Source organism: Bison bison, unplaced genomic scaffold (genome assembly GCF_000754665.1).
Source record: "Bison bison bison isolate TAMUID 2011002044 unplaced genomic scaffold, Bison_UMD1.0 scf7180017864473, whole genome shotgun sequence".
NCBI classification, from domain to species: domain Eukaryota; kingdom Metazoa; phylum Chordata; class Mammalia; order Artiodactyla; family Bovidae; genus Bison; species Bison bison.
Genome location: NW_011495034.1, coordinates 7,759,364 through 7,782,024, shown reverse-complemented (window position 1 = coordinate 7,782,024; position 22,661 = coordinate 7,759,364). Strand labels below are relative to the sequence as shown.

Here is a 22,661-nt window from a genome sequence, read left to right as displayed (position 1 = left end):
ATTTACTGGATGTTTAAGAATATGTTGTTTAATTTCTATGTATCTGTGAATTTTAATATTTAAGTGTGCATGATATTATCATTATGTTTCATGCTTTTTGATTGGACATTAAATGAAGCCTTTCAATAATCCTTTCTAGGCTACAGTCCATGGGTCTTAAAGAGTCAGACATGACTGAGCAACTAACACATTTACACTTTCAATTTCATTATTTACTAAAGAAGATATGATAAGCTTTCAATCTAACAAGATTTCTTTTAAAATTAATTTCTTTTTCAGCAGGAATTTTTAAAATTGTAGCTGTTATAATATATGTGAGAATTTACTGACTCCCTCTAAGGAAAGAAGGACTAAGGTGACACCATCTCTCACAGGTGAAAGTGAAAGTCTTTCTATATAATGCTATTCTTTCTGTCAGAATGTCCAAGGACTGTCATTCACACTCAGCACCACAGGCCCGAAACTTGGTTGTTTGGTAGTAAACAAATGATGACACTAAATGCATAAAATTTCAAAGCACCAATAATATCTCAGTGTATTACTATAAGAGGTCATTGTTGCTTTAAATGGTAAAATAAAAAAGATACTAAATATTCTCAAGCAGTTATTTGAAACATATAGTAATGCAGAAAGCTCAACATTAATGAAATGAGGATATAACTTTTTAAAAAATGCATCTTTTCCAAAATGCTGCCTTCCCCACCGTCACTGTCTGTGATTATGCACTGGGTGGAGCTCCGCTGACCGTCTGGGATAGGATGATGAAAAAACAATCCCCAGAACGATGGAAGAAGACAGGAAACTCTTAAACAGATATTTCCAGTGTCCAAAGACTCAAATTAGCACCATGTGTTTTTCTTGTTGTTTATTTGCTAAGTTGTGCCTGACTCTCCTAAATTGTTTTTCATTTATATATTTATATATTCCACACACATTTTTAGTGGGGAAAAATTTTGCATTTTGCTTTCTTAATAAAACTGTGGAAATTTATAACACTCCTGTCCCTCATTTTTTAATACTTATATCTTAGTTTGGAAAAAGTTATAACATCATTGAATGATTAAATTACTTGATGGAATCAAATCTTTCAATTTAGATATTTATATAAATGTTTATTGAAATTGACAGATCATGAAAAAGAAGTGTAGAGTTATTTTAAAGAAATAAATTATCTAAATACAAAGAATGTCTTTAGTCTTCATAATTAATTCATTCTTCAAATAATACAATGTAACAACATTTTGCTGCCTGTTGAACATTTAACATAATGTGTAAGACTTCTCTTGCAAGCAAAATATTTGAATTTACATATTATGTCAGAATAACTTGAAAGCGTATGTAGCATCAAAATAACTACTACATAGGGGACAATAAAAATAAAGTTTCGGATATGATATTTTTCTAAAGTTAAACATGAATGCCTTAATAGGTTTGGAATCCTTATTGCTTTAAGTACTTTAAAATAAATTAAGTACGTTATGTGGGCTAAGAAAAAAATTATGCTGTGCTTTCTTGTTTCATTAAATAACAATTTCATTTAATTTAAATTTAATTGAAAAATAAGAAAATATATGACTTGAGGGTATGTTTTTTATCCATTGCTACACTGACTAATGGAGTCTCTCCTGCATCCTTCATGTATCTCACTAAGTCTTCTGTCAGCTTCCCCTCCCACTGCACTTCCACATTGCCCTCAGTGCCAACACATGTTTATACAAGTTCATGAAAAGCCTTTTCTTTTAATACAATTCCAATAATTTGGGATTTTTACACTAAGCCCTTGCATACTGGTCAATAGTTCACACAGATTTCTCTTCAGGGTAAAGTAGAAACGGGCTCTATTTGAACATTCGATATAGCAGGTGTATTTCATGGTTTTACTGGTTCACTAATATGTTCATTTTAATGATAAGAAATATTAGACAATTTGGAGAATGATACCAGGCCCATAGAAGTTACTGGGATAATTAGAAACTAAATGTATTACATTGGACTTAACATATTTACTTACATTTTAGGGAACGTAACTTGATGCATGGCATATCAGAATCCACATACCTATGAGCCTAGTATAATAGGAAGGCCAGAGGGCTAATAAGACCCCTTAGTAAGATCATAGTGCTTGATTGGGAGATCAGAGTTCTCATGCAGGTTCTGCTGCAAATTATAATAACTTTGAAAAGTTTCTAGACTATTTCAGTTTTATCCATCTATAGGGTGAGGATTTTGGACCTCATCCAAAAATCTTTAGAGTTTACCTCTAAGTGTTTCCCAGCTATAAAATTTGTTAGGATTTTACTGTATCTGAAATGAAAGTATGGCAAGCTATCACTGAGAAATTTAAAGTATTTTTTTGTATCTTAAACTTTTGGTTTTCATGGCCACTCCTAATAGGATTAACCTTAGGATATTTATAAAATATAGATTTTCTACTACAGACTCATAAAATCAGAACAGCATATGTATTTTTTTATTTATGTAAAGCTGATTTACAATGTTGTGCCAATCTCTGCTATACAGCAAACTGACTCAGTTTTACACATATATACATTCTTTTTTAATACACTTTTCCATCACGGTTTATCTCAGGAGATTGGATATAGTTCCCTGTGCTATACAGTAGGAACTTGTTTTCTAGACATTCTAAGCTTTCTCAGTATCTCTGACATGGCTACTCTTTCGTATGTTGTTTCACAGTACAATTTAAAATTTTACAATAGAGAATAAGTTCTTTTCCCTTTGCATCAAAACACAGAAGTACATATGAAAGTTATACCTTTGAAAGTATAAAAAAATAAATGAATAATATGTGGCCTTATTGCAAGTAACTGAATATGCAATAGGTGGATCAATGTGTTTTCACATTTCATTATAGAGTAATACCTTTTTCCTTTAGGGAGGCTGGAACCTTTACTTCTTTTTCCTTAATAGGCTCTGGAAAGAAACATTGAACATGTGTTTGAAACCAAGATCAAAATACTAACACACACACAGTGGAGTCAATAAGCTATCAGTAAGGTGAACCAAGGTGGAAATGATATGATGTTTTCTTTCAAAAATAATTTTAATCATAAAGAACAGTATAGAGTACAACAAGCCATTTTCTAGTCATATTTTTTAAAATAAATGTAAATTGTAGAATGATGTACAATCTATGTATTCATTTAAGAGGATGAGTTTTTGGATAGCTAGGAACTTGCTTTGTCTGTGATTTTAAAAAAAACACATGACTTCAGCATCTAGAAGTCTTCCAAAACTGTTATAATCAGCACTAACTTAGTTTACTTCTCTCAGGCTATGTTTCTTCAAAAAAATAAACAATCAAATGGAAAACTCTGCATATATCATGTAAATGTGGTGTTTTAGTCATCAGACTCAAGTTAAACAGATTTCAAGAATAAGAGTAAGATAAATACTGAGACAGTTTCATCTATGAGCTCCCAATGTCTTAAACATGTGGTCCTTAGTTAAAGCAAATCAAGTAAAACTCCACTTATTCTACTAGGTTCAAATACAAAATGATTCTGATCATATCATGGGTTCCAGAGAAATCAAGGGGCAATGCCTTGAACAACATTATGCTCCCTCAGTAACTCATTAAAAATAGAAAATAAAACCAGTTCTCTGCCTTTTCTGCAACACTAAGTCTCAGTATCTATTTTACGGACAAAAATGACTTATAATACAGTGAGAAAGGAAGGAAAGAAAGAAATCAATCCTTCCAGCCCTTTTTTTTCCTATTCCCTTCTATGGTGTGGGATGGAATGCAAAAAATATGGTGGTGGTATTTGTAAATGAGCATGCCACTCAAGCAACTCAGAATTCACTGAGTTGAGGTGAGTTTGGATCATTTTAAGAATGGATTTTGGGGTTCCATTGAAAAGGTTGTGTCCCTCAAAGCAAGATTTTCTCAGTATATAAACTATAGCCTTAAATAGCCATAGGCTTGTAGAATTTTTTTAATGGTTTTGGTGGAAAAGAAGTGTCCCTGTTGCTATTTATTGTGCTAAGAATAAATAGGATCCATTTTTTTTTTTCACATTTCAGCATGTGAAAATGAAACCAAGAGCCATGAATTGAATAAACAGACTGAAAAACTTCATTAACTTTTTCTTTCGGGATGAGGGTGGTAATTTACTGTTTTGCATTTCCTGGCTAAACCAAAAGAATTAATGTGTTGTAAAATGAGAAGTGGTGATAGGGACAGATCCTTGGTGGGATGGGAGAATGCAATGCCTGGAACTTCAAAATTCAAAATCCAGCATGTTGATTTAAATGGATATCTGTATACAATTGTGTGAGATTAAAGTAGTTGTAAAGTACAAGACCTCAGAAGAGGGCCCATGGACTGCTTTGATTTTAAAGGAGAAAGAAAGAAGATGTGGAAAACAGACAGACTTTTTTAAACTATCTGAAGGCCATAAACCCATCACTGTAAATTTGGGGAAAGTCCTCAGAAAATAGAAATGATTTTTATTTCCAAGTTGCTAACAGGAAGATTCCTTTGCTGCCATGCTGGGTCATCTGCACTGACCTTCCTGCATCTCATTTCTTTTGCGTGTCCTTTTTGACTTCAAGGGACTTTGACCTGATTTAAGAAGTCTGTAGGGTGGTCTGAGCAGTCCCTAACTACCCAAGGATGCCAAAGCTGACCAAAAATGGGAGAGGGTTATATGGGAACTCTTCATTTCTGTGTTAGGAAGAATAAATATATCATTGGTTTGGGTCAGCTATTTACACATTTTTTCAACCTGTCTTTTTTGTCAGAAGCAAAGCATTAGAGAGCACATTTTTGCATGTGTGTTGTTTGTATAAATATGGTAGTTTCTTTACATTTAACCAAGAGCCTACAGGAAGTCTTAGAAATCTTCATTATCAGGATCTAGAACATGTTTAAAGGTGCTGGGATATAACTTGGAATTCTCAAAATAATCTGGCAGGGAGGTGGTGATGTAGAAAAGTTCACAAAGAAACAGGAAGATCATTCTAGGTTTTCCATTCCCGTACCCTGCTCCCAGAGTCAAAGGCAATAAGGAACTTGGGTGAGAATTCATGATGAATAAATCACTAGGGATCAGATGCAAAGTCATTGAAAACTTACCATATCCTTAGCGGTAGCTTTTGTTTGGTGAGTGGGAACGGCCAAGAAAAAGTATGGTGAAGAAGACAAATAGAAGTTGGGGGAAACCTCAGGTGCATGGCGCTGGGTATGAATATGAAAGAAGATAAGCTCTGCTGAGAATTCCCTGGCATTAGATCCAAACATACACAAGCCTGAGTCACAAAACTAGTCAATAACTCTAATGTCCATCATATTACACCAATACCAGAGGCACCTGCAGGTGCTATTATTGCATTCTCAATAGAAGAGAAATAATTAATCTCCTTGTTGCCTGGTTACAGTTTGGTTTGCAGTTCCTTGGACCATCGGTGAATCCCACAAACTCAGATAAATTATACCAGTTGTAAGAAGCAAGTTACAAGACGATAGGGTGAATGTCAGAAGGACTACAACAGGAGTGTCTGATTTCTGGGTGGTCAGGGCCACTTAAGCAGGGCTCTGCCCACTTGAGGATGTAGAGAAGACTTACTATCCCAGAGAGTCAGTAGCTGAATCAGCAGCAAAAGCCAACAAGATGTGTCTTTCTCTGGCTCCTTTTCTTTGTAATGATCATCTCCAGCCCTCTCTATATGTCCTTAAATACACAAGCCTGATGTTCTCTGGGCTTCCCTGATGACTCAGATGGTAAAGAACCTGCCTACAATGCAGGGGTCCTAGGATTGATCCCTGGATCGGGAAGATTCCCTGGAGGAGGGCACGGCAACCCACTTCAGTATTCTTGCCTGAAGAATCCCATGGACAGAGGAGCTTGGTGGGCTGCAATCCATGGGACAGCAAAGAGTTGGACACAACTGAGCAACTAACACATTGATGTTTCTCTAAATGCCTAATTTACTCGCGGTTGTCATATCCCCAGTAAATGTGGCCCTAAATGATTTCTGTGTAATAATTCTGGTTTTAGAAATGCAGCATTGTTTCAATATGGATTTCCTAATATGTACATACAAGTGGAAACTATAGGAGACCGGCAAAGGTAGGCAACCTTTGGGCTGCTCCATGAAATAAGTAGCTACGTAGCAAGTAGAATTGCTGCACTCTGACTCTGCCACAGTTCAGCAGCAGGTTTCAAAAACTGATTCCAGAAACAATAACACTGCAGAGGTTAAAGTCACTGAAATTGTATGGGTAATAAGCCATTTTCTCTGATTTTTCTAGGTAAAGAAAATTATATTCAGAAACTAAAGGAAAAATGACAATAACATTCTTCTAAAATAGCCCTCAGCTTGTATATAACAAAGATAATCGAGGGCATTAACACAGCTTGAATTTAAAAAGAGGTTCATTTAAAATAGTTCTAAATCAATAATCATATGTAATAGACTTTAATATACATGATTTTGTAGTGACCATGGAGACATCTTACAAATAGTAGAGGATTTAACACTGAGGAAAAAGTGTTCCCTAGGAAATTGTCTGCAATTGTACGTTAGTAACAACAACAGCAATAGAAATTACAAAAGCCTACTTCGTAGGCTACTCCATCAGTGTGGATTTAAATTGTCCCAGGTAATGTTTTCCGGGACAGATGTTTACAACTACCATTTCCAAGTAGTTTAGGCTGCAGCAGAAGTGAAGTCTTTAAGTAATAATTGAAATTTTTTATAATCATCATTGCTTGAAAGATAGTGTTAGAGGTAAGACCCAACGTTTCTGTTGAGTTGTTTTCATAGCAAACAATAATATACAGTCTAAGTATTCTCGTGACATAAATGCTCAACAAAATAAGTCTATTTCATACTATACTGGAAGGAGGAAGGTTTAGATTTTGCATCTATATATGGATTTTCCTGGTAGTGTGTTTCAATAATACTTTTAGTTTCCACACAAACAAGGACACTGTTTTTGTAAATTGCCAGATAAAATGAGAGTGGAGGTGAGGAGGAGTCTCTCTCTCTCTTAGAGAACAAGTAATCACCGGTGAAAAATGGACTGAGCTCTTCTGTGGGAATTAACGGAAGTCACCCATTAGTAAAAGGACTATGAGTATATTTTTCCACATTGTATAGACATTTGTCTATGTCAAATAGATTTTCAAGAATAGGTAATGAGCTCTATACTCAAAGCAAAGGTGCTTTGAGGAATATTAAAAAAAAAAAAAGAGCCTTTGTTTAAGGATTAGACAATATCTGTGTTAAAATGGAATAAAGGGGTATTAAATCCAGCAGACTTGACTCTGATTCTTGCTTTTGCTTCCCACCCACAGTGTGACATTGAGTAATTTAAATTACATATACCTCAGCTTCCTTCCTTCCTTACTGAAATGTATATATAAAGCACAATTTGCAGAACAAAATATATAAAGTAGAATTCAATGTGCCTGGCAAAGAGCAGATGCCCTGCTTGTGTACTTCTCCCAAATAATCCTCACATCTTCGTCTGGATAACTCCTCTCCCTTCATACTTGAATTTAATATAACTTCTTCAGAAAAGCCTTCTCTAATTCCTCAGACTTGATTGTGACCTCAATAGAAAAGACCTGAAGTTTTATGTGACATTATTTTTAGAAAGAGTCCTGGAATTTGGATGGGTTGAGAGAAAAGTCAATTCATTCAAGAGATTGAAGTTGAAAATTTAAAGAATGTTATGCTCTTCCATAGCAATCAGGAACCTGACAACACCAAAGCAGACAGCACATGACTAGGAGTCTGAAAATAGCAGAATTCAGAATTTCAATTCCCAAGTCTTCCTCCCTATTCCTAGCTTTGCCATCTTTGTTTCACCAATGATTAGCAGGTTTGGAAAGATTATGCAGTAAATACAGATTTAATGAATGGATAGAAAGAAAAGAACCAGAGGGCATGGCAGCAAGTCCTTCTTATATCCTTTACTTTCATTTTAACACTTTTCTTTTACCCTTTCATTCTTAATTTTTTTTCATCATTTTTCCTTTCTTTCAGAAATTATAATAAACATACTTTTAGATCATGGTGAACAGAAAGTAAGTATTTAGGGACAGGTAAATAAACAAAAGTTTTCAAATATATGAGTGTCATATGCAATTCTGACCCACAAATCTGCAAGGAGATGACTGACGTACTATGGACACATTCAGATACTTTTGTTAATACGTTTCTAGTGTTATGTTAAATTGACTCTATTACCTTTATCCTTCGGAACTGAAGAAGTCTTCCCAGATTTTTCTTTTCTAATTTCTGCAAGAAGAATCATGAGGAGAAAAGGTTACAAGGAATAACAGAGAAAAATGGCAAGTTCTTTACATTGTGTTTACTGAGGCATAAAGAACCTAGGGGCTCTGCATTGATACTCAAGATAGAGGTTTCTATTGGGATAAATTGCCTGTAACATATCGAACTAAGTATGCGTAAGATAGAAAATAAGCCCACAAATTATTATAAGGGGCAGATTATGGTAGATAGAAAAATATACAAATACAATTCTATGGGCTTCGGAGAAAGAAGATATGATAAGAATAATAGCTAATATTGTCTACTCACTAGGTATCACAGGGAATGCTCTCTACTATTTAGTCACACAGTGTTCACAATAGCCCTAAAAGTTATTTTGGTTCAGTTATTACCCTTGCTTTTCACATAAAGGGATTAAATCATGTTCCCAAGGTCATGTAGCTCTCATTAATAAATGGGAAATATGAGATTTGAATTAAATGTCTCTTTGAACTCAAACAAAAAGATATTGGCTCTGGTAGCTCAATGATAGAATCAGGAAAGGCTCTGGCAGGTGGCACAGAATAAGAGCTTGAGAGATGGCAAGGAATTAGACCAAGAGCAACAGAGCTGAAGGGACATTTTAGGACAGAAGAGAGAATGGGGAGGCGTGGGCTGGACAGTCTGCCAGTCTGGCTGAGTCACTTGTAATCAACAGAATAGAGTGGAAGTGTTGCTGTGTGAATTCCTAAGCTAAATCAGGATAAACCATGTGGTTTCTATCTGCTTCTGCTTCTCTAGGGGCGCTAGCTCTGGGGGAATCTGGCTTCCATGTGAATACTCCAGTCGACACCGCCAGGCTGGCAAGACTACATACAACCAATCCAGTTCAACAGCCCCAGCTGAGCTCCCAGCCACGAGCTAGCATCAACTGCCAGCCAGCTAAGCAGGCCGTCCTGGACATCCAGAAGTCAAATTACTTTAGATATCCACAGTCCAAGCTTATAACTGACTGCAATCACAGGAGATATCCAAGTAAAAAACTGCTCAGTTGATCCCTCCTGAACTTCTTGATCCTCTAAATCATGAGGAAAGTAAAATCAGCTGTCTTATATCACTAAGTCTTAAAGTGGTCTGTACATAGAAACAGTATGTGAAACAGCTAGTAAATAGAAAAATATTGTACCATGCACATTACAAGTTCTCCAGTACAGCCAAACAGATAACAGAAAAAAAGATTAGTTCTACTATTAAAACTGGGGAAGGTTTTTGCTGAAAAGATGCCATTTGAGTTTAGGTTCTTCAGTAGACTAGAATTTCACTGGTCAGGAAATAAAAACAGTTTATCAGGGTGAAGGACATAAGTCAGATTTTTTAAAAGCTGAGGATCATGTAAAAAAAGGACTCCAGGAATTCTTGATTCATAGAAGGATAATCTACCATCAATTGTGATATGGAACATAGGGAACAGAGTTCTTTGGAGGAAGACATTATCTTTGTTTTGAATGTATTTTATTTCATGTGTCAACAAGATACCCAAAAATGACATGTTGCAGGGAAAAGCCAATTTTGACTCCATGTTGGAACTGTTTTTTTTCACTTGCTTTTCTTTGCTTTTGTTATTATAAACATACATAATGGTCTGCTTCAGAGAATTCTGCCCTTTTGCTTGACTAAAAATGCCTTTGTTCAGGACCCTGTCCATCTGGATGGCAGTGAGGAATAAATGAACACATCCCTTGCCTGAGGCTTGCCATTCTAGGAGATGTTTGCAAGATTAATAGCTTTCTTACTTTTGTTTCCTCACCTCTGCCCACATTTGTTCTATAAAAGAACCTGGCATCCAGATCCTGATAAAGGTTAATTTGAGACATTAGTCTGGCATCTTCTCCGTCAGCCGACTTTACTAATGAAGTTGTATTCTTTGCCTCAACACCTCATCTCTTCTATTTATTGGCTTGTTGTGGTTGAGCAGAGCAAGCTTGGACTCGGTAACAGACATGTCTTGCAAGCAGCTGGGAATACAAATGAAGTGCATATTTCATGCAAGTGTTGCAGAAGCAAAGCAGCTTAAAATCTCATTCATAAATGGAAACTATCAATACAATTAGTAACAAAATTTTTTTAAAGGCTCTAAATAAACCTTATTTGCTTTTGTCACATAGATAAACTTGACTTAGTGAAAAACTAGGTATATAAGAGCAAAATAAACCAGAAAGTTAAAACCATTTTCTTAGTCATATGTAATTAAAAGAAAAAGTGATGTCCTGTGTTACTTTTTACCTGCATGTTTTAAATCCAATCTCACATAATTGGCCTGTATTGACATCAATTCATATATTGATAATAATAAACTTAATTTTCAGTTCAGTTCAGTTGCTCAGTTGTGTCCGACTCTTTGCGACCCCATGAATCGCAGCACGCCAGGCCTCCCTGTCCATCGCCAACTCCCGGAGTTCACTCAAACTCATGTGCATCGAGTTGGTGATGTCATCCAGCGATCTCATCCTCTGTTGTCCCCTTCTCCTCCTGCCCCCAATCCCTCCCAGCGTCAGAGTCTTTTCCAATGAGTCAACTCTTCCCATGAGGTGGCCAAAGTACTGGAGCTTCAGCTAGTCCTTCCAAAGAACACCCAGGACTGATCTCCTTTAGAATGGACTGGTTGGATCTCCTTGCAGTCCAAGGGACTCTCAAGAGTCTTCTTCGACACCACAGTTCAAAAGCACCAATTCTTTGGTGCTCAGCTTTCTTCACAGTCCAACTCTCACATCCATACATAACTACTGGAAAAACCATAGCCTTGACTAGACGGACCTTTGTTGGCAAAGTAATGTCTCTGCTTTTTAATATGCTATCTAGGTTGGTCATAACTTTCCTTCCAAGGAAACTTAATTTTACCAGTTATACTATTGCCAGATGTTTAAAGATGAATACCACACAAAAAGTGTGATCAAAATAGCTATAAATAGCAAACTAAATTTTAAATATTATACTTTACTAGATAAAAAGTATTAATTTAAAGAGAAAAATATTCAATTTAAAAAATTCAGGGATTTTTCTTTTTAATTTAGGTACCTGAATATATCTAATCAAGACAAATAAATAGAAAATAGCATCTACTTTTTCTTTTAACATTATCCTCTAAAAGATAAAATGTATATATAACAATACTGTTTCTCTCTGCAAGATTTTTTTTAAAAGGCCTGTGAAACAGGCACAACAAAAAACGGAAATAATGGACAATCATGTAATAAAAGAAATCAGCACTAGAGTTCCTCCTCAGCACATAATTGTTTTGAACATCAAATAATGTGTATAAAGGAGATGGCAATAATTAATAATATCTTTCATTTATGCTCAGTCACTCCAGTCTTTTGGGACCCCATGAACTGTAGCACCCAGGCGCCTCTGTCCATGGGGTTCTCCAGACAAGAATACTGGAGTGGGTTGCCATTTCCTTTTCCAGGGGATCTTCCCAACTCAGGGACTGAACTTAATGTCTCTTAGATCTCCTGCATTGGCCGGCAGGTTCTTTACCACTAGCACCACCTTTGATTTGGCTATTAGTTATTATTCATTGTTCCAAATGATCAATACCAATTTTCTATTAGTGACATTAGGATATTAACAAAAATATTTATGTAGAAGTGTTGTGGCTTGATGTCAATGTTAAGTGTAGCTAAAATGCAAAAAAGAAACTAAAATTTGAAGGTGTAAAAGATCCTAACAGAACTGTCAGGCAGTTCAGACTTCCTGGCTATGTGAGGAATAAAATTCAAAATTCTTAACCTTTCTTTCCCAGCTAGCACTACTAAAGGGCTCAATAATATCACTTCAAAAATTTTATTTCTTTCCTCTTTTGAAAATATGTAATTTGTCTGCTGATTTGAGGTATTGTTTCATGAGCATCATGAATAAGATCAAGTATCCTTTTTTTTTTTCCTTCTGATGGAAAGAATGGTTTTAAAGAAACATCTGGAGCAATCTATCCTTATGTTCAATGATAGGTAATTCCTCAGATCATGTACATCACACCAAAAATTATGTTAAATTGTTGCATTTCTATTGCTTCCTAAGGTGATCTTACCTTGTTTCTACAGTGATTCAATTGTGATCAATTGTATGATTTTTAAATATTTAATATGCAATGCCCTACATGCATCTGTCATTGTTTTTTGTTCATCTGAACATAAAAGTGACAATCAGGGATATTTTAGAAAAAGTATTTTACAATATTTTATATCCTTTTCAAACTCTAAAATATATTTTATAAACAAATACAGAGAAAAGAATTTTCAAGTTGTCTAAATGGTTTAGCATTCTATGCTTATAATTCCCATGAGGAAAAATATATTTTGATGTTTTATGCAATACTAACTTTGAATGTTCCTGAAAAGATGTTGTCAGTGTTTAATTTTACTCGGGACATTGTTCATTAACTTTTAAGTAAGTATAACTTGATTAGGAAGCCATTTTTAATTTTGTTTTTGTCTTAATGATACATTTAATTATTTACCTTATTCTATAGGCTAGCTTCCTACGGGACTCAGTGATAAAGAATCTGCCTGTCAATGCAAGAGACACAGAGACAAGGGTTGGATCCCTGGGTCAGGAAGATCCCCTGGAGGAGGAAAGGGCAACCCACTCCAGTATTCTTGCCTGGAGAATCCCATGGACAGTGGAGCCTAGTGTGTTACAGTCCATGGAGTCGCAAAGAGTCAGACACGACTGAACGACTAAACAGTAATTCTGTATATGCATCTCTAAAGAGCTTCCTTCAATTACTCAAGCATTGTCTGGTTCTAGGCAAGCTAGTCTGTGTCACCATGTTAAAACTGTCACATGAAGCATGGCGTAGAAATTCAAAACAACAGATATAGAACTTATTTAATGTGTAGCTTGCGATCACCATGGCGACAGAAGTCTTGTCCAATGGACTAAGTATTCTAGTACTTCTGACAAACTCTTTCCTATAGTAATATAGTTCTTCAAATTACCTTAGCTGAGGGACTTCCTGAAGTCATCAAACTACTATTTTCCTTTGACTGAATTCTGATCCAGCTTTGTAGCTTGGGTCTAAGAGAATACTAATCAGAATTCTGCAGTGTACTTCAGTGGGGTACATTTTACTTTATCTATGATCAGCTCTTTTAGGAAGAATAGTAATATGCAATTATTGAAAAAATAAAATAAGCATTCCTTTATATTTTGGGAGCTGAGGTAAACTGGGACACCTTAGGAATATAAATCTCTGAGCACTAAAGAATTTGTTTTTCAAAGAAAACTTTATTAGCCATGAATTTTTCTCATGTAATCATGTTCAACTTAAGATGTCAAATTTCTCATGATTCTTTCAAGAAGAAAATCTTTGTTAAACGATTAATTTCCTTAAGGGCAGACAAAGTTAGGTCTTGGTCATTTGTGTATTCACATATGATGATGAAGTATTGTTTCTTATGGTTAGACATTTTTACATAAAATCTTGCTATGATTGCAATGTTTGTTTCATCCTGAAATTGATATGCTGAGGCCTAATACTCGATGCAACAGCATTTGGAGGTGGGGCCTTTGGGAGGTGATTATGTCATGAGAGTGCAGCCCTCATGAAAGGGATTAGTGCCCTTTCTTATAAGAAGAGACATGAAAAAGATGACGTTTCTCTTCAATCTCTCTCTCCCCCTCTCTTTCCCTCTCTGCACTATAGAAGGATATAGTAAGACATTTGTTTGCAAACCAGAAAGAGCCACTTTATCAGGACCCAAATTGGCTGGCACCTGACCTTGGATGTCCTAGCCTCCAGAAATGTGAGAAATAAATTTCTGCTGTTTAAACCACCCAGTCTATAATATTTTGTGATAGCAGCCAGAGTTGACTGGGACAGATCTCTCACTCCTCACCCATTCCAAGGAGGTGGACATTATCTAGATTTTATAGATATGATAGTAGGATCTAAGAGAGGTAAATAACTTGTCCAATATCACAACTACTAAATGGCAGTGGGAAATTTGAACCCAGACCATCAGAATAAAAATGACAGCTAAACTCCTACAGTAAGTGCTGGGAGCACAGTGGAAGATAAATTTGATAGCAGCACAGACGGCTCCTAGAAGTGAAGTGAGCATACTTGCACCACCACCTCACAGCAATGCTCTTCATAACTGCCAGTCTGTCGGAGCTTTCAAAATTCTTTTCCTAAAGCAGAGACCATATCATTCGGCACATGCTAGGAAGTTAGTAACTATTTGTTGAATAAATTAGACAAATTTATGGTGACCATATTTTATCAGAAAATTTACTCTTGAATCTTTACACAAAAGCCTAATAATCATATAATCACCTTTCATGGTTAGTAATTTCCCAGCTTTGCCGTCGCAAGTTGGCTAAGTTATCAAAGTAAAATGAAATCACTAGTACTTGATGATATTCATGGATAAAAATAAAAAATTATATATATTTCAACTCTACTTCATGTAGCAATTTGCTTTTTTTTAACCTAAGAAATTTCAAATGGTGAATTTCCAGTGTTTAATAACCTCACACACCTATATTTATATACTTAATTTCAATTAATTTGTTGCAAAAATCACTAATCATCTCTTCGTTTTAAATATAACATTTTATACTTTCTATGAAAATTATAATATTGTATGTGTTCTACGTTGTCTTTGAAATTCTTTCAATTAGAAATCTTCTACGAACACATTTATGTGTGATCTGATAAATGTCTCCTTGTCGACTGTGTTCAAATATGAAACTTGTTTCATGAGGAGATATATATATATATAATTTGAAGAAATATAATTGACTATAAGAAAAATATTAACTTAAAATTACTAATATAACAAAATGAATAAGATTTTGAAATAAATCCTTCTGCTATTCAGTATGAAATGTAAAAATATAGTACTATGAAATTCACTTGGTAGATACAGTCTTTGAGATTTCCATACATTTTTTAGTAGCATTCCCAGTCTTTGATTTATTTATTTATTAAGTTTTGGCTGTGCTGGGTCTTCGTTGCGATGGCCTCTTTTTCATTGCTGTATGCAGCTCTCCCTACTTGCCATGTGTTGGGCTCCTTCCTGGTTGCAGAGCACAGGCTTCTTACTGTGGTGGCTTCTTTTGTTGTAGAGCACAGGCTCTAGGCATGCAGGCTCAGTAACTGTGGAGAATGGGCCCAGCTGACCCGTGGTATGTGGGATCTTAGTTCCCAGATGAGGGATTGAGCCCATGTCCCCTGCACTGGCAGGCAGACCCTCAACTGCTGGGTCACCAGGGAAGTTCCTCCATACAATTTTTTAATTTAATGAACTATAATAATTTTTAGAGCAGATTACTGTTTACAATAAATTGAATAAAAGTTCAGAGAGTTCCCACATATATCCTCCCTTAATATAAATGACCTTTTCCATCATCAAATCCCTAATGCTATAGAGTTGTTACCATTGATACATAATTATCAATATTGATACATCATTATCAACCAAAGTCCACAGCTTACATTAGGGTTCATTCTTGATTTTGTTAATTATATGGATTTTGAAAAATGTATGCCATACATATACCATAATTGTATGATATAAAATAGCTTCACTGTCTAAAAATCCCTTCTGCACTACCCTCACTGTTCCTAAACCCTTGGTGACCATGAACTTTTTACTATCTCCATAGTTTTGCCTTGTCCAGAAAGTCATATTGGAGTTATATAATCTGCAGGCTTTTCAGATTGGCTTCTTTCACTTAGAAATAGAATTTAATGTCCCTCAATGGCCTGATAGCACACACATTTTTAACACTGGAGAAAATTCTTTTGTATGGACATAACAGAATTTATTTATCCACTCACCTATTGAAAAATACATTTGTTGGTTCCTAGCTTGCAGCCAGGCTAAAGCTGGAATATTTGTGTACATATGTTTTCAACTTATTTGGGTAAACACCAAGAGCATGACTGCTGGATCATGTGATAGGAGTATATTTAGTGGTAAAAAAACACCAAACTGATTTCCAACGTGTCGGTACCATTTTGCATTTCCTCCAGCAAAGCATGAGAGCTCCTACTGCTCCACATTCTCTCCAATATTTGATGTTTCAATGTTTTGGATTTTAGCCATTCTTATAGGTATATAGTAGTATCTCATTGTTTTAATTTGCAATTTTTTAATGAGTTGGTGATGGACAGGGAGGCCTGGCGTGCTACGATTCATGGGGTCACAAAGAGTTGGACACGACTGAGCGACTAAAGTGAACTGAACTGAACTGAATGATGTGTGACATTGAGCATCTTTTCATATGTTGATTTTCCATCTGTATATCTTCTCTGATGAGGTATCTATTCAGACCCCTTCCCAGTTTTTAGAATGGGTTGCTCATTTTCTTGTTGTTGAGTTTTAAGAGGTTTTTGTGTATTTTGGATAACAGTCCTTCACCAGATATGTATTTCACAAATATTTCCTCTTATTCTGTGTTTTATTCTTTAAATATTCTTGACAGTATGCTTTGCAGAGCATACTTAATTTTAATAATGTCCAACATATCAACTTTTCATTTATGGGTTGTGTCTTTTGTGTTGTATCTAAAAAGTAATCTCCAAACCCAAGATAACCTAGATTCTCTCTTATGTTATCTTCTAGGAGTTTATAGTTTTATGTTTTACATTTAGGTCTATGATCTGCTTTGAGCTAATATTTTGATAAGGATGTAGAATTCTTACCTAGTTTCTTTCTTTTTCTTTTTGCTTGTGAATGTTCACTTACTCTAGTATGGCTTGCTGAGAAGACTATCCTTTCTCCATTGAATTGTTTTTACTTCTTCGTCAAAGACCAGTTGACTGTATTTTTTGTAAATCTATTTCTGAGGTTTTCCATTTTTGCTTCTTTGTCAAAGACCAGTTGACTGTATTTTTTGTGAGTCTATTTCTGGGTTCTCCATTTTGTTCCATCAATCTGTTTGTTGATTCTTTTACCAACATCACACTGTTGACTACTGTAGCTTTATAATAGTCTTGAAGTCCAGTAGTCCTAAGATTTTGTTCTTCTCCTTTGATGTTATCTTGGCTATTCTGGGTCTTTTTTTTCTATATAAACTTTAGGATCAGCTTGTTGATATTCATAATATCAGTTTGTCAATACCACTGAGATTTTATCATGATTGCATAGAATCTGTAGATAAAGTTGGGAAGAACTGACATGCTAACAACTTGGAGCCTGCCTACTCATGAACATAGAATAGATTATATCTTAGATTTATATTTAAGTCTTTCCTTTTTGGTGCTAATGTAAATAGTCTTGCATTTTTTATTTTATTCATTCCAATTATCATTGCTGGAACATAGAGCAGCTTACTTTTACATATTAACCTTGTGTCCTGCAACCTTGCTACAATCACTGATTAGTTTTAGGAGGTTTTTCTTGATTCTTTATAATTTTCTAAATAGATGACCATATCATGTACAAAGACAGTTTTATTTCTTTCTTTCCAATGGGTATGTCTTTTCTTCCTTTTCTTGTCTTATTGCATTAACTAATACTTCCAGTACAATGTCGAACAAGTGTGCTGAGGGGATATCCTTGCCTTGTTTCTTTATCTTAATGGGTAAGCTTTTTGTGACTCAACATTAAATATGAGGTTATGAGTAGGTTTAATTGCAGATATTCTTTATCAAGTTGAGGAAGTTTCTCTTTATTTCTAGTTTGCTGAGAGATTTTCCATAAATAGTTGTTGGATTTTGTCAAATGATTTTCTGTTATCTATCGAGTTTCTTTCTTGTTTATCTTATTGATGTGATGAATTATATCAATCTATCTTCAAATGTTAAACCTGTTTTGCTTACCTAGAATGAATCCCACTTGGTCATGGTGTATAATTCTTTTTATGCACTGTTAATTTGACTTGATAATGTTTTTGACTTCTATTTTGATATATGGCAAAACCAATACAATATTGTAAAGTTAAAAAATAAAATAAAAAAAAGAGAAAAAAAATTAAAAAATAAATCTTTAATAGTACTTTAAACTTTGTATTGTATGTGTGCATGTAAAAGAAATTTGAGGTCTTAGAGTCTCAAAAAGGCTCTGGTTGGAGTAAAAAATAACAAGAAACTCTGCAGAACAAGAAACCCAAGTGTAAATTTCTTCACTTTGGAACAACAGAATTCATTTTGGTATTTTAAAAAGGTAAACTTGATCTAGTCAATGAATATTTATTCAGTGTCTCTTTTGGATTCTGAACTGGGAAAACAAGATGGTTGCCTGGAGTTCAGTCCATGCTGGAAGAACTTCATATAGACAGATTAAGTAGAATGATGGAGACACATACACATACACAGAGTTCTGAGCTCACAGCAGGACTGACAAACTCTACCTGATGCAATAAGAAAAGACTTCACAGAAGTACTGGCATCTATGGTCAACTATGAAATTGCATATAAAATCTGTTATCAAAGAAGAGTTGGAAAGAAATTTCCAATACAAGGAACAACATAAGAAAACAATGTAGTGTGAAAATTCAGGTGGCATGATTGGTGGGTGTACAAAATGAGTGAGAAGCATATAAGCAAAGGCTAGAAGTCACACTGAGGGTTGGTGGTAAGGAAATTTTCAGTACCTTGCTAGAGAATTTGAATTTATATCCTTCCAGTGATGAGGATGTATGGATGTGAGAGTTGGTCTATAAGGAAAGCTGAGCACTGAAGAATTGATGCTTTTGAACTGTGATGTTGGAGAAGACTCTTGAAAGTCCCTTGGACTGCAAGGAGATCCAATCAGTCCATCCTAAAGGAGATCAGTCCTGGGTGTCCATTGGAAGGACTGATGTTGAAGCTGAAACTCCAATATTTTGGCCACCTCATGTGAAGAGCTGACTCATTTGAAAAGACCCTGATGCTGGAAAGATTGAGTGCAGGAGGAGAAGGGGACCACAGAGGATGAGCTGGTTGTATGGCATCACCAACTCAATGGACATGAGTTTGGGTAAACTTTGGGAGTTGGTGATGGACAGGGAAGCCTGGCATGCTGTGGTTCATGGGGTCACAAAGAGTCGGACAATATTGAGTGACTGAACTGAACTGAACTGAACTGAGTGATGACGAGTCTTTAAAAATCTTAAGTCGAAAAATTTTTTTCTGTTATTGTATCAATGCAAATAAAGTTTTGCTCATAGGAGAATATGATACGTACTGAACTGACTGACAATACTTAGAAAGTCATTTTTATTTTGTTTGGAAATAGTCCAAACCAATAGTGAAACCACAATTCACTGACAGTTGTGCTACCCACACTCTCTTCTCTCTTGAGACAATATCTTCTTGTTTCATTTTTTATAGATTCTTTTGTGTGAGTGTGTTATGGGCAGAATTTCTGCACCCTCTGAATCATTATCACTGATTCTTATGGTTAAATTAATATTTAGAGAGTCTTCATGTCATTTCACTGGACAGTCAATGGCATGCTTTGCTCCAGAGATATAGTTTTTGAAACTTAAGTAAAACTTACGTGTACATTTTGAAATTCAAGTGAAGTAAATACTTCAAATATTAGGATTCTATTTAGTAGATTTATATAATATTCAGAAGTATTTTCATGTTAGAATCTGAATCTGATTTTCCTGTTTGTATATTTGCACAGATTGTACTTGCAATCAGAAAAATAAGTTTATTCTTCAGCATTTGGGACAAAGTGGAAATGTTTCATGCATGGGAGACATTTCTTACAAATGAGAATTAGACAATATTAAGACTGGAAAAGTCTGTACAGAATGCTTAGTAAAATAATCTCAGCTTGTAAAGGAGGCTTTCAAGCAAGTAACCAGCCTAATGTCACAGAATAAATTTTTTTGGTGTTTTATAAGGGATAGACCAAGCCTTAAGTTTTATTTTGAGATAACTGTATGCTCTATTATTAAGGCAAATTAGTATTTCTAATCATTACTAGGTTTTAACAGCTATTTCTTTTCAAGGACCAACAATACAAGTGTTAACTCCAAGCTAAGAATTGATGACCATGGTTTTTATTGCCAAGACTTTTAATGAGACTGTAGATGCTTTTTATGAGTTACCTGACCTAGTAGCTCTTTCTGATATGAAATCAAATGAAATGAAACCCCAAATTTGCAAGTCAAAATGATGAAAAATTTTTGAGTTATATTTTGCCATTTCATAATTCCAAAGGAGTATCTGCACTGAATTTTCAGGTTTTAAAAACTACTTTTCTTTAACATATAATATACCATCATTCTACAAAAAAAACTGGGACAGTAATATTAAGTGCAACCAAATTTTATGTAGAATGGTGAAAAATTTTCATGTTTATTCCTGAAATTAGTTGATCTATAATGTGTACTTTACAATTAGAAGAAAGTAACAATGCATTTTTTATGCAGAGCAGATGATTTCAGATAAAATCTGCAACTTGATTTTTAGAGTATTTTAGCTTAAATTAATTTTTTAGCTTAAACTCCATTAATTTATTATAGGATATGACATAGCAATTGATTTTAAGTAGTTTTATTCAAGTTAGTGTATAGTATATGCCTACTTTTTTTTTTTTTTCCTGAATAGGCTTTTGGTAGAAAATGAATTTATACATAAAAGAAAAAATTCAATAAAGAAGGGATAAAAAAATTCTCCCCAAACAATCTCTGTTCTGGCTACTTAGGTTTGTAGCATAGCAGCTTATAATATACTTTCTATTAAAAATCCCTAAAGGAAAAAAGAGAACAAACCCATAGGTTGTTTCAGAATAAAAGTAGGAGTGAAAGCAAATATCAATAGAAAAGAGAGACAAAATTAGAAGCTCAATATTCTTGAGCTTGTAAGGAAGTATTTTCATGGTATGTTATAAGGTAAACACTACAAAGCATTTCCTCAGTTTTTTATACACTCTAGTGCAGAGAGTTGGACTGTGAAGAAAGCTGAGCGCTGAAGAATTGATGCTTTTGAACTGTGGTGTTGGAGAAGACTCTTGAGAGTCCCTTGGACTGTAAGGAGATCCAACCAGTCCATCCTAAAGGAGATCAATCCTGGGTGTTCATTGGAAGGACTGATGCTGAAGCTGAAACTCCAATACTTTGGCCACCTCTCGCGAAGAGTTGACTCATTGGAAAAGACCCTGATGCTGGGAGGGATTGGGGGCAGGAGGAGAAGGGGACGACAGAGGATGAGATGGCTGGATGGCATCACCGACTCGATGGACATGAGTTTGAGTGAACTCTGGGAGTTGGTGATGGACAGGGAGGCCTGGTGTGCTGTGATTCATGGGGTCGCAAAGAGTTGGACACGACTGAGCGACTGAACTGAACTGTACTGAGTGCAGAATAGCAAAGGAACAAACAAAAGTCAATTTTTCTCTCTGGAGAACAAAACTGTAATCTTCAAATATCTATAGTAAATAATTAAAAATAGTTTTTACTGACCAAATCCTGGGGCTAGTGATTAAAATTCTCCGTGAGTAAAAATAAGATTTGCAAGAGAATTTTTATTATAAAGAGGATGAGAATGGTCTTTTATAGATTTAGGGATTTCTAAAGAACCATAAAGTTAATATTAAGATGTAAATGATGATCAAAAATATGCACTTTAAATTGCTTTAAAATTATTAAATTACATTAAGTATTGCCAAAAGAAATCTGAAGTGCATTGTCATTAAATTCAGAAAACATATGATAACTTTTCTTCATATTTCACTTTGATTTGACTGGGCTTTAGAAATGGTATATAACTACATTCTATTAGTTTACATAAAGATTGTTGGACCTTAAATCAAGACAAAGTTCCATAATTAAAAGATAGATGTAGCAAGAATATATGCTTGATGTAAAAAGTTTGTTGTTTTTAGGAGCCTAAAAGATAGATACGATTTCCATTAGGAAAGTACTTTGATGAATCATGGAAGGGGTAAAGTATAGACAGAGTCTTCCAGACCCAGGGGTCGAACCCTGGTCTCCCGCATTGTGGGTAGACGCTTTACTGTCTGAGCCACCAGGGAAGCCACCATAGACAGAGTAGGACACATTATCCCTGGATACACTGTCTGTTCTGGTAATGTCAGGTGACTTAATTTGGCTTATCTAACAGCTAATTCCTCTGAGCCCAGAGTTAGAAAGGTAAGCTGGGGGTAAAAGCGGTGATCCTAGTAATAAAGTATATGGAGAGATTCTTGGGATAATCTTACAGTTTTAGTGTGCTTCTCCATGAAATGCCCACAGTCTCTAAGCAAAGGAATGAAAAAGATAGGCACCTAGGTCACATTAGGCAGAGGAGTGGTTCATTTTCACAGCCAAAAAGCAGAATTATGCAAAATGAAAACTGGAATGTGGACATTACACTATATCTCTCTGTGTGACTTTAACTTGACTATAGAATATCCTAAGGTTCCCTGGTGGCTCAGTGGTAAAGAATCTGCCTGCCAAAGTAGGAG

The 22,661-nt window shown here is 35.2% G+C and overlaps 1 protein-coding gene across 1 annotated transcript in view; it reads right to left on the bottom strand.

Moving 5' to 3' along the window:
• The window catches only part of LOC105004230 (triadin-like), a 39,566-nt gene extending 29,505 nt beyond the window's left edge, over positions 1-10,061 (bottom strand). The window contains exons 1-2 of the mRNA XM_010861776.1: positions 8,224-10,061; positions 2,884-2,934 (exon numbers count right to left, since the gene is read on the bottom strand). Coding sequence (XP_010860078.1) covers positions 2,884-2,934; positions 8,224-8,290 — 118 coding nt within the window. The 5' untranslated portion in view covers positions 8,291-10,061. The remainder of the gene's footprint in view (positions 1-2,883; positions 2,935-8,223) is intronic.
• Between the last annotated feature and the right edge of the window lie 12,600 nt (positions 10,062-22,661).